Here is a 12,500-nt window from a genome sequence, read left to right as displayed (position 1 = left end):
GGAGATACGTAATGTCACTCCTAAAGAAGATTCAGGCAAATACACATGCACAGCCACCAATAAGGTTGGCAAGGCCTCACACTCAGCTAATATTACAGTGGGCATCGATGTTGTGTAAGTATTTCCTTCCAACCTTATCTTTCTACCTGGAGATGGTGGGCAAGTTCACAATATTTTACGTGCAAATGCATTTTTTTTTTTTTTCACTGTGCAGTTTATTTTTATTTTTTGTTTACCTTTAATTTTTTTTTAATCAGCTACATTATCACCTATATTTATGATTATAGGGAGAAACAGATTTTTTAAAACAAATTTTGCATTTTTATGAATAGCTTAAGATGTATCAACTGCTATGAAAAATCAGTTATTGATATTTACCTTCAGTTAAAAATGAAACCTATATTCTAATATCAGTTTATCATATAAAATAGACCTGTTGCTAAACTTCCAAAACTAGCTATTATCAAATCCTAAAACACAAGCTAGTGTAACTCACAAACATATATTTTCAGCACCTTCAAACGTGGCTTGGAGTCATGTGTGGTTGATGAAAATTCTGAGGTTATTTTGGAATGCCGCACCTCTAAGGAAAAGCAGGTAAGACTACTGAAATGTGTGTTGTCATAAAAGTTATTTTATAAAAAATCATAAAAGCTTGTTTTATTTACTTCCATTATTATCTTGCACCACTGTAATCTCATAGGTTAAGCTCTTGAAAGGATAATGACTTTAACTTTATTTCCAGTGCACTTGGTACAAGGGTAACACTGAACTCAAGAGCAGCAAGACCATGCTAATTGAGCAAGAAGGTCTTACTCACCGTTTGGTCATCCAGTCAGCTACTATGGCTGATTCTGGCAAATACAGCTGCAAATTTGACAACCAGTCTACCTTCTGTAACCTTACTGTGAAAGGTACAATTACAAGCTCAAGCAATATCTTTACTTATTAATTTTGGATTTCTCTCATGTTCCCAATTGTCTGATTTTTAAATATCCTCTATAGAATGTACTAATTTGATGCCATAAATATTCACCAATTTACACATTTAATTTGTCATATATTCCCTATAAATAGCAACTACATATTCATATATTTGTAGGTGTTGATGACTTTGTTGAGAAGATCCAAGATGTTGAGGTCCAGGAAAGGGAACAAGCCATCTTGCAGGTGGAAGTCAGCAGTGAGAAGGCCACTGTTACCTGGCACAAGGTTTGCTATCAATTTATTTTTTCTGACAGATTATAGATTTATGAGAAAGTGGACATGCATTCTGTATGTGATAGATATCAATTTAATATTCACTCATTCCTAAACTTTCAACTTAAACAGGATGGTGAGGAGATCACTAGCAAAACAAATCGCTTCAAGCTGGTGAGTGAAGGCAAGAGGAGGAAGCTGATTCTTACAAGTGCCACTTTGGCTGATGAGGGTGAATACACCTGTGTGTTGGGTGATCAGGAATGTACTGCTGAACTCACTGTGAGGGAATTGCCTGCTGAGATTGTTAAGAAGATGAAGGACCAAGTGGTGTCAAAGGGCAACAGAGCAACCATGGAGGTAAAATAACTACAATAAGTAGTTCATTTCTGTATTTAATAAAATGAAGATATAATGATGATAACTATATAAAGGTAACCATGATGTTGATATTTACTTATACTTTATAGGTTGAACTTACAAAGGGTGATGCTGTAATTACCTGGTATAAGGATGGTAATGAAATTCGCTTCTCTGATCATTACCAACTCTCCATTGATGGCAAGGTAAAAAGATCACAAAAAGTTTATAATAAGCAAAACAAGTTTTTCACATGCATGAAAAATGTGTAGTTTATGATGGAACAGTGATGTCATAACTAGAGAGAGAAAATACAAGATGACACTACCCAAACCGACTGTTTATGTATTTTTTTTTCAAATATCACAGATCCAAAGACTGATGGTATACAACTGTCAGCTTGAGGACAGTGGAGTTTACCGTGCTGTTGTAGGCAAGAGTGAATGTTCGGCCTCACTTAAGGTCAGTAGATCATTTATGGTGACTTATTTTTTGTCATAGGACAATGACTTTCCTACAATTTGAAATGCCAAAGTGATGATTTTTCTAATCAATATTGTTCAATAGGTTGAGCTGCAGGCAGAGGGAGACTTCTCTAAGAAGCTACCTGCTCAGATGGATGTCAACTACAAGGCAGATGCCACATTTGTTGTTGAAGTTACAAAGGATTATGATGTTAAATGGTATAGGTAAGTTTTATAAAAAGGCATAAGTTTACCATGTATAATAAAGTACTTTTTGACTTTCATAGAATCCTCTTCAAGAGAGAACTTCAACCCCATTTCATAAAACGCATTAAGTAATATACAATTTTTATTTTTTTTCAGGAATACGGAACAGATCGTAAGCTCTGACAAATACATCATGAAGAAGGAAGGAAACAAGAGGATCTTGATTGTTAAGAGTGTGACTCAAGTTGATACTTTTGAGTATTCATGTGTCCTTGGTAGTCTCAAGACATCTTGCAGACTGAATGTTGTCCGTAAGTATGAATTACATTTTTCTGCAAAACAACAGAGATACATAATGCACCAATCAATATATCTATATCAAATTTGCTAGGTAGAATTACACTTAACTTTATTTTTTGATTATCCTAGTGATGGAGACTGCTCCCAAGATTGAGAAGCAGCACCAGAAGGCTGAAATTGTTGTGACAAAGGGAAAAGATGCTACTCTTACAGTGCCTTTCACTGCTACTCCTGTTCCTAAGTTCCAGTTGTACTACAAGGGTCAGCTTGTTGAAACTGAAAGGAGCCAGAAGGTATGCTTTTCTACCGGAAAAGAAGCTCTCATATTTTTGTACATACTATATTCAAGTTACCAATTACAAATGTACAATTATAGAAACTTTTAAAGGATTTCATCAGTATATTTATCATCAATATTTACAGGTCCTGCCAACTATATCTGAGAATGTGGCCAGCATTACTATCAAACAAGTGGAGAACATTGACTGTGGAGAGTACAGGCTCAAGTTGAGCAATGACTGTGGCGATGCATATGCCGACTTCACTGTGAAACTTCTTGGTAATAATTATTCTGTTATACTGAGTATATTTTTATATATTCATTTAAAGTATAAAATATTTCAGAGTACTAAATAATCAGTTTATATTTTACAACCAAATTATGTCATTATGCAATTTTCAGATAAGCCATCAATGCCTGGTTGTCCTGAACCAATGAAGGTTACCAATGAATCAGTAACTCTGCACTGGACCATACCTCAAGAGGACGGTGGACGAGTTATTATCAATTACATTGTTGAATACAGGTAAAATATTGGTGGTTCTGCCCTTCTATTTGCCTTCAGTAGAAAAGGGAAAAAAATATATTGATCAATCTTGGTTACCTACTTGATTTGAAAATAGTGTTAGCCAATTACTTATTTCATTAGAAAAGTAAATCAATTAAACATTTTTTATTATGTACTCATATTTCTTGAAATGTCTAAATTTTAGGACCAGGAGAGAGGAGAGATGGATTGTATACAACAAGGACTTTAAGATTACTGAAAGCACAATTGTGGTTCAGCATCTGACTAAGGATGAGGAATACAGCTTTAGGGTCTCTGCTGTTAACGAAATTGGAACCTCTGAAGTCTCTAGGAGTTGCGAGTTCGTCAAGGTAAAATAAAAGAGTACAATTTGTACTTTACATAAATCTTTTTGCATTATAGAACTGAAAAAATAAGCTAAAGCACTGCTTTAGCAATTTGAAGATTGTCATTTATCATTTAAAGATAATTTGCATCATCAGCTCTCAATTAACTGTTGCATTCATGTACAGGTTTGTGAGCCAGTGAAGGCTGAACCTCCTGTAGTCAAAGAACAACTCCAAGCTGTTGTGAGTGGTCTTCATCAAGAGGTCATCCTCCGCTGTGTTGTTACAGCCACACCTGTACCCAAAATTGAATGGCTCAAAGATGGCAAAGCCATCTCTGGTTACACAAAGTATGAAAACTTTACTGCCACCTTCACAATCAAGCAGACTGCTGAAGATTCTGGTGGTATGTACACCTGCCGTGCCAGTAATGAAGCTGGAATGGCAGAGTGTTCTGCCACTGTTGTCATTCAGGGTGAGTTAATAGATTGTTTTGTCAGTCAAATGGGAACCTCACATTTTCATGATGTTAATCACATCATCTAATACTTCATCAGAAGTGCACATTCAGAATTAGAGATAATAATTTTCTTTTTATACAAATGTCTCAATGGTGACACTGATCTTTCAGAGGCACCAAGATTTGACTATGATGAAAAACAACAATGTCAGCGTCTCCATGTGGGTGAAAAATGGCACGTGCCTATTCAGGTCATTGGCTATCCAAGACCCAGGATCAGCTGGTCTCGTAATGACCAACCACTCATGGTAAGATCAATAATAATAATAACACTTGATATTATAAAAAAGAACACATAAAAAGTGTAACATTATATTAGAATAAAAAAATAAATAAATGAAAGATTACCCAAGTAGTGTTCTGAGTGAATTAAATATTCTCTATCTTTATATCAGTGGTCAAGATTCACACAAGAAACAAAACTAATTTTATCCGTCACATTATGCACAAACATAATTTTTGTTTGGTTTTGCAGTCCTCACAACAAATTGTGATTCACACTGAAGAATCTGAGGGAATGACAGATATTGCCATTCAGAAGCTTTCAATGGAGGACTCTGCTGTTTATACTTTGACAGCAGAAAATTCTGCAGGAAGGTCTCAGCTGAGCTTCAATCTCAGAGTTGTTGGTAAGTTGTTGATTAAACATAAAGTTTTCAGTGAAAGATCTATGAGTGGGAAGATATCAGATTAAAACAATGGCAATGACACTTGCAACAATAATGACAACCATTTGGTCTTTATTCAACAGGCATCTTATATGTATTTTACTGCTGGTCATATCATACTTAATTTATCTTAGTAGAAACTCATTTATTTAACTTGCTCATCTTTGTCCTCACCACACAGAAGAGGAAAGGGAGTCCCAAGTGTGTGCTCTTGAGGTTATTGAAGAAGAAATTAAAAGGGGTAAATGGCATATCAAACACTTTATGTGGTGTTTTTTGTGTTGTGTTACCCAGGTTTTAACATAACAGTCTGATACCTTTCATTATATATTTTTTTTTATCTAGTCATGATTCACATACAAATTTGCAACATCTCACTTTTAACTACATTAAATTCTAGTCATAGCACTTTAACATAAAAGAAGAGTCTGTTATCATTAATAAAGTGGTTAGGTTATTAAATATGTTATCCTGGCTTTAAATTATAACACTATTCTGCATATGCCTGACTTTGATCACACCATAACATAACAGCATCTTCCATTTGCAGTTTTCTTTACATTTTATTGAATTTTATCAGTTACTTTCTTTCCTTTTTTATTATCATTATAATTTTGTTTGTGTTATTATATCTGTTATTTAAGTTTTTTTCAATCTAAAAAATAAGTGATATATATAGAACAACTTTGTTCTCAACTCTGCCAATTGTCTTTTTTTATAACACTTTCTTTGGTTCATTTGGAATGCATTATATATATATTTTGTCCCCCCTTTTCTTGTATAATAAAACATCCTGCCTATAGCATTGATACTTCAATACTAAAACAAATATTACCAAATTAACTTGAGTCTCCAAATAATGTTCTCAACCATTGTTTACTGTTTATTTTTCTCAAGTGAAAAATACTGATACAATAAAATGTCTCAACTATTTCATCAATACTTCAATACTAGACATTTTCAGTGATTACCAATGCAATTATATAACTTTCAAATATTATGTCCCTACAAAAAATGTATATAATCACATTATTCAATGTCCCACAAGAGGATACATATAAATGTGAATGGACCCCCCCCCTCTCCTACACACACTTGGTAAATAAAATCCAGCTTCACGCTTATTATTCATAGAGGCACATAAACGAGTGAGGAAATGACTACTAACCATATCTGTTATCCACAAGATAAAGTGAACAAAATATTCTATGCCTAGCCTTTAATGCAAGTAATGCTATTTACAGAACGCCCGGCACCACCAATGGGACCTCTTATGGTTAGTGAAGTGACTTCCTCTTCACTGAGACTGACCTGGGAAGCTTCACCCTATGATGGAGGTATGGAGATCACCTCCTACTACATTGAAAAGCTGGAGAAGACCCAGAAGCAGTGGCAGAAGGTAGCAGAGGTTGGCGCCTCTGTGAGGACATATGTTGTCACTGAGCTGGTTGAAGGTCATGAATACATGTTCAGGGTGTTTGCTGTCAATGCTCTTGGCATTTCTGACTCCTTGGAGGTTTCTGAAACCATCCTTATCAAGAGTCCATTTGGTAAGTTCCTTATTGTTTTTTTATCTTGTTTTGATGTCCTTTATTTATTTATTTTTTTCCATTTTTATTTTGTGTATAATTCTTCATTACTTTTAAATTTTAAACAGACAAGCCTGGTCCTCCAATTGGTCCCTTCGATGTGAACAACATTACTGAATCATCCATTTTGCTACACTGGGATGAGCCTGACTCAGATGGTGGCTCTCCTATCACTCACTACATTTTGGAGAAACGTGAATCCACCAAGAAGGCATGGACAAAGGTTGGCCAGACTTCGGCAGATGTCACCCAGATGGAGGTTACAGGGCTGAAGAGAGGTGTTGGCTACTGCTTCAGAGTGTTTGCATTCAATGCAGTGGGTCAAGGACCTCCTCTACAGCCTGAAGAGCCGATCACAGCAGGCAAGAAGATCAGTGAGTAGAGCACGTGGCTGGGGTACTGCCCACGTGGAGCTAGCCGGGAGGATACATACATACATGCACACGCTCTGCCGATACAAATACATTGCAACATTTCCATATCTTCCCTGACAATCCATGTCTGTCTCCAGAGCACAATTCATAGCTGAAACTTTAATTTAGCCTATTACTTCCAATACTAATGACCAAAGCATAACAATACTAAGAACAGTTTTTACAAAAATATGTCACTATGTGAGCATCTTCGGCAGGGCGCGAGCCCCATACATTACATTGGTTGCACGTCACAAGCCACGTTTGACGTCAAAGCCATCATACAAAGGACACTGTAGCTGACCCGTGGCAGCACCACCGCCGTAGAGAGACAGCATGACCTGGGCAAAGCATGAAAATATAATGGGTCACTTCCACTGTCACTACTATTTTCCACACTTTGCTGGTGAAGGCTGTAGTCAGAAAACTAGTAGTGAGTGGAAAGGACTCACTCAAAGCCACATTTACCAATTGACACAAATTCTGTTATAATTCCATATATGCATTCCATATACTTAAACATACCATAATATTAATTTTCCAATTTACTACTTATTACAGCAACACAAAACTTTTATAGCATTCCTTCATTATTGTGGTGAACAGACAAAGTATATATCGACTACCTACCTTTTTTCACATTCCCACAACTTGATATATCTTTGGTTGCCATCCTAAAAACTTTTCTTTATGACAAAATTGGACTTTGGTTCCTTTAGGCAGTAGATTTCAGTAAACCATTTTGTGACTTCCTATCAAAATTGTTTATTTCCATGTGGCTGTAAGCTGGTATTTGTTGTTTTCTTTTTCACTTTCTTTCCTATTGGATGGTTACCACTGATGAGACATATTCTTTGCAAAATCTTATCCATTCAGTTATAATACATTACCAAGATATGTTCAACCAGATGCATAATCATACAGACAGAGGACCAATAGGAAACAATATTCCATGTTACAATATCAAGGGCAATAGATTTAGATAGTTTGCAAATATCTGACTAGTTGACTCTTTGCCTCTCATAGTCTTAGTCATGCAGTGAATATGTCTTGCTTTGCTATGTTGCATTATTTAGTCTATGGATATCTGTTCAAGAAACCCATGACATTTCTCTCACAAAACTGATTTGTAGCATGTTGCATCCAAGGGAAGGGGAAGAGTAGTAGCATCTGTGCACAAAGTCTAACACTATAGTCTTAACCTGCTTTACATATTCATTCCATATTTACTTTAGATTTAGTTTTTCTAAAATTTCACAAACAGTGTTGACATATGACGTGAAAATCATCGTACAAAACAATCATAATGTTGTGAACAGTATGACTATGGAAGATATATTTCCATGGCATGCTCATATCTCTCATTTTAGAAACTGCAAGTAATATACAAAAGAACATGATCATAACAAGATAACCAAAATTTGTTATATCAGTAGATTTACTCTCTGCCATTTCTGCTATTCACAGTGTAAAATAATATCAATATGCTTGAATCTATAGATATATTATGAAGACATCCATGAGTATTTTTCAAGTCTTAAATCATCAATAGTGAATCCATGATACTTATAACATTGGTGAAGAAATACCAAAGTGTGAGAAAGGCTCACAGTCTAACTTTTAATAAATAAATCATTCTTTTAGGTGATGGTCAAGTCATCCTTAAATTCAGATAAAATTCAAATCATCTTTTAGAAATAGATTGTTATAAGTATTTATTTTTAGTTTATCAAGTTTGAATCAATATGAATGCAGAAATGTGCTGATTTTCTCATGTAATCCAGTTTCATAACCATTACACATGGCAATGCATAACAGCCATTCTAATTCTAACTAGCGACACCATAAATGGGGACACTATACTACAACCGGTGATCCATTTGGGCAAGTTACCTCTTTGTTCTTTTAATGTTACGGTATCGTGCCATATAGATGAGCCTCATGAACCTTACTTTTTGTCATAAGAGGTCAAAGACCAAATTGGTTTCATGAAAATTGAACCATTGTTCTAAATTCAAGTGAATATAAGGAATAATTAGATAAATTAACATCTTCATAGGTTTATTATGGAGCCATAATGATTAAACAACACTATGATTAAATAACATGCTAGTGAGCATTTTGAAATGAATTATATAAGCATCATGAATTTGAGTGGATTTTACCCCTATAGATACTACTTCATTTTTTGTGTTTAATATTTGCTTTGCTTTGGAGGGATTTTTACTTCATGTTTTTTTGTGCTTTTGAAGTTAGTGACTGCAGGAATGTATTCATTCAACGTTTTCTTTTTCTTTTTTGAAATATCATTCTTTATGCAATGTAAGATATTTTTTATTTGATTTTATTGTAAAAAATAATGTTGCAAAAATAATTACCATCTAATTCAGTTAAATTATTAGACATTACTTCAGATTTTTATATAAAACTTAAATAAAGACATTTGTGATAACTATGAAAAAACAAACAAAGATATGGTATTTGTATGTGGCTCCATTGTTAGCCTTCTTATATTAATATCTTTTGAGGCCATTCCTCTTGTTAGTTAACCTCCGTTTCTTATTACTACTTACTTTTTTTTCAAAATAGCTCCTCCGTCAAAGCCTAATAGCCTTCAAGTGATTGACGTTACCACCAAGACTGTGACCCTTGCTTGGGCACCTCCGACCACCACAGGAGGAGCTGACCTGATGGGTAAGAAAAGCACTATAAGCAACACGAAATATAAAGTTCTTTAGGTCTTGAATGTAATGATATACAAAGTTAAAGTATAATTGTCTGAGATATATAAGAGTATTTCATTGTAACAAATCTAAAATAGCTGTAACTTTAATTTGTGAAAGTCTGAGCCTCATAGGTTAATTTGATGCATCAGCATTTGAACAAGAGCACAGTAAGTAAAATCCTTGGTTAGAATTTTAGTAATGATTAAATCAACATTTTTTTCTTCTTCTTCTCTAAACAACCATAGATCATTTTGTGAAATGAGTAAATGCTATGTGATTCTCTATATACTCTCAAAAATAAAATTATTCTTGACTGTTATCTTACAAAAGAGTTAAACTAACTCTTCAAAATCAACAGGTTACGTAATTGAACGAAGACTGGTCTCAGAAAAGAAATGGGAGAGGGTTGACACTGTGGATGCCTCTGTGACCTTGTACTGTGTAGAAAACCTGCAAGAAAAATCTGAATATGAGTTCAGAGTGTTTGCTGAGAATCCAGTTGGTCTTAGTCTAGAAGCTGCAATGACAGAACAAGTCAGGCTTAAGACTCATGCAAGTAAGTCAATCCTCAGAACAACATTTGTAATAATAACATGAAATATGCATAGAGCACATCAGGCATTGCAAAGAAAAGTTTAGAATGTCAAAAAATGCCTATTACCACTGACATATTTTTCCCTTCTCTAGTGCCTCCATCACCACCAACTGCACCACTGGAAGTCCGTCCTACAGGCCCTAATAGCCTCATGATTGAGTGGGGGGCACCTGAGAGTGATGGTGGTGCTCCATTGTTAGGATATATCATTGCCATCAGAGACATCAAGAGAACCATGTGGATTGAAGTTGGCCAAGTTGGAGCCAACTTCACTAGGTTACACATCAAGGAGTTGCAGGTGGGTCTTAAGAAAGCAACAGTTATCCTTAAGAAAGTTTCAAGTATCAGATGGGCCTCCAAAGTTTCCAGCCTAATCATCCATGACCCATGGCATCTTAACTACTTGCTCCTTTTTTTTAGAAACTCTTTACATTAGTTTACACTTTAAAGGGCTGGGAAGACTATTCATTGTTAAAAGTCTGAGCTGGTATTTCATTTCTAGAAATTTTCTAATATATTACACACAAATGATTTCATTTTTAATTTACATTTATCTGATACATAAGACATTCATATGCTTCATGATGAAAAAGAAAAAAGAAAGAAAGAAAAAAAAAATCCTTATAATGTATTAACTTCAGTTAAAGTTATATCAGAGCTCTGTTGGCATTACTAAAATTAAGGTTAGTTTCTTTGTGTGAAATGGGAATTTCAAACCTTTTTATATCATTACTTCAGGAGGAACACGAGTACCATGTCAGAGTGTTTGCTCGTAATGAAGTGGGCACAAGTGATCCTCTGGAAACTGAAGATCCTGTGAAGGTCATCCGGCCAGCTGGTAAGTACAGAAAGATAGTCTTAGGTCATATTTTCCTTTCAGATCATCATTTGAGTATTTCAGTCAGTATTCAACCACCATATCTCTTAACCTTCATTTCACTTTTACTTTTGTCTCTTACAAAAAACCTTTTTGTAATCAGTACTTCTATTTACAATTCTCTCATCCTTTCTTTCTTCACACTTTACTCCTGTAATAGTTGTGATACCATATAATAAAATCTTTCCATTTCCATTAGTTAGTAAAAAGAAAATTACTATAAATAATAAAGGGCTTTCTTTTCAAGCCAATTTTTATTGATCATTTTATCTGTAAATGAAATTTGAAATTTTGAGACTTTTAACTGAAAGCAACCAAAACAGTTAACAGCTTAACAGGATTAGTAACAGTCCTTACTTTACTTGGTATCCCAATTGTTATTTGATCTCATCTGCACCCTTTCTTCCACCTCCTAACCCATGTCATGTTCACTTTTACACAAATCATCTTTCTTATTGTATGTTAGGCTCTCCTTATATCCCTGTCTACTACTTAATAGCAATAAAGGCCAAAGTTACCATTTCTCCTGAATGTTTAAATTTACAAAAAATAATGGTTGCTATAACAGAAAAGTGAATCACGTCTTTCCTGCCCAGTTGCTTTTATCAATAGCTAACAGTTCGATTTTTTTTTCTATAAATACTGAATTGATGTGGATGAATGACAATGATTGACAAAAACATATTCAAATTGAATGTAAGAAATTTTAATTATACCTTTAAAGGCTTCATGTGTAACCTACAAATGGAATGAAAGATGGTTAGCGGCAGGATGCTTTACTCAGTGATTATGAAGATGCATTAAGTAACTAAGATTGGGTGATAATTCTCGGTATTTTCATCTATACTTTCTTCTTAAATCTCATCCTTAATCCAAAAAAGCACTCCTGCAACTTTTACGATTAACAACATCCACTTCTATTAAAATGTGCAGTCAGATACAACCGTGACTGACATGTCTCAAAGCCTAACATAACCGATTGCTTGAAGCTCGTTTAATCGAAAAGTGAGCCAGTAGTAATGTACTTGGTCCTTGGCGCAGACTTCACAGAGCTGCCTGAGGATGATAATGCGCCTTCACTGTCCTACTCCACGACGGAGACACTCTCCTGGATGCGGGAGGCTGGCATGGACGCCGATATCTACTCTTATGCTCGTGGTCGCCTCCTCAACAGAGACGAATACTTCTTCAAAGTCTGGCACCGCGGGATGGACAAATACGAAGAGAAAAAATAATATGTCAAAAATATTTTTATTATAATTTTTTAATAGGAAATTCTTAGTTAAGTACTGTATTGTTGAAAATATAATTTTATTTGTTAATTTCTGTTAATGTATATTGCCGATTACGGAGACCTGTCTCCTTTGAGATGAGCAGGTGATGGGTTGGTGTCCAATCTCTCACTTGTTATGGAGAATACCCTTTTAAGGAACTGAAGTTGTACTT

At 34.9% G+C, this 12,500-nt stretch overlaps 1 protein-coding gene across 1 annotated transcript in view; it reads left to right on the top strand.

The window, feature by feature from the left end:
* The window catches only part of sls (sallimus), a 137,761-nt gene that overhangs the window by 124,355 nt on the left and 906 nt on the right, over window positions 1-12,500 (top strand). Inside the window, exons 87-110 of the mRNA XM_086542136.1 lie at window positions 1-114; window positions 513-597; window positions 746-914; window positions 1,103-1,212; window positions 1,333-1,560; window positions 1,671-1,766; window positions 1,930-2,022; window positions 2,128-2,249; window positions 2,388-2,542; window positions 2,661-2,824; window positions 2,955-3,090; window positions 3,214-3,337; window positions 3,525-3,690; window positions 3,853-4,141; window positions 4,298-4,434; window positions 4,662-4,815; window positions 5,036-5,095; window positions 6,099-6,404; window positions 6,512-6,817; window positions 9,446-9,550; window positions 9,941-10,138; window positions 10,270-10,475; window positions 10,916-11,015; window positions 12,096-12,500. The exon at window positions 1-114 is cut by the window's left edge and continues 66 nt beyond it; the exon at window positions 12,096-12,500 is cut by the window's right edge and continues 906 nt beyond it. Coding sequence (XP_086398262.1) covers window positions 1-114; window positions 513-597; window positions 746-914; window positions 1,103-1,212; window positions 1,333-1,560; window positions 1,671-1,766; window positions 1,930-2,022; window positions 2,128-2,249; window positions 2,388-2,542; window positions 2,661-2,824; window positions 2,955-3,090; window positions 3,214-3,337; window positions 3,525-3,690; window positions 3,853-4,141; window positions 4,298-4,434; window positions 4,662-4,815; window positions 5,036-5,095; window positions 6,099-6,404; window positions 6,512-6,817; window positions 9,446-9,550; window positions 9,941-10,138; window positions 10,270-10,475; window positions 10,916-11,015; window positions 12,096-12,289 — 3,817 coding nt within the window. The 3' untranslated portion in view covers window positions 12,290-12,500. The remainder of the gene's footprint in view (window positions 115-512; window positions 598-745; window positions 915-1,102; window positions 1,213-1,332; window positions 1,561-1,670; window positions 1,767-1,929; window positions 2,023-2,127; window positions 2,250-2,387; window positions 2,543-2,660; window positions 2,825-2,954; window positions 3,091-3,213; window positions 3,338-3,524; window positions 3,691-3,852; window positions 4,142-4,297; window positions 4,435-4,661; window positions 4,816-5,035; window positions 5,096-6,098; window positions 6,405-6,511; window positions 6,818-9,445; window positions 9,551-9,940; window positions 10,139-10,269; window positions 10,476-10,915; window positions 11,016-12,095) is intronic.

This window comes from Penaeus japonicus, unplaced genomic scaffold (assembly GCF_977035675.1).
Source record: "Penaeus japonicus unplaced genomic scaffold, GWHDUDI00000001_assembly GWHDUDI00000012, whole genome shotgun sequence".
In the NCBI taxonomy this organism is placed as follows: Eukaryota; Metazoa; Arthropoda; class Malacostraca; order Decapoda; family Penaeidae; genus Penaeus; species Penaeus japonicus.
Note: the sequence above shows the minus strand (reverse complement) of the source record. Positions and strands in the feature narration are given on the sequence as shown.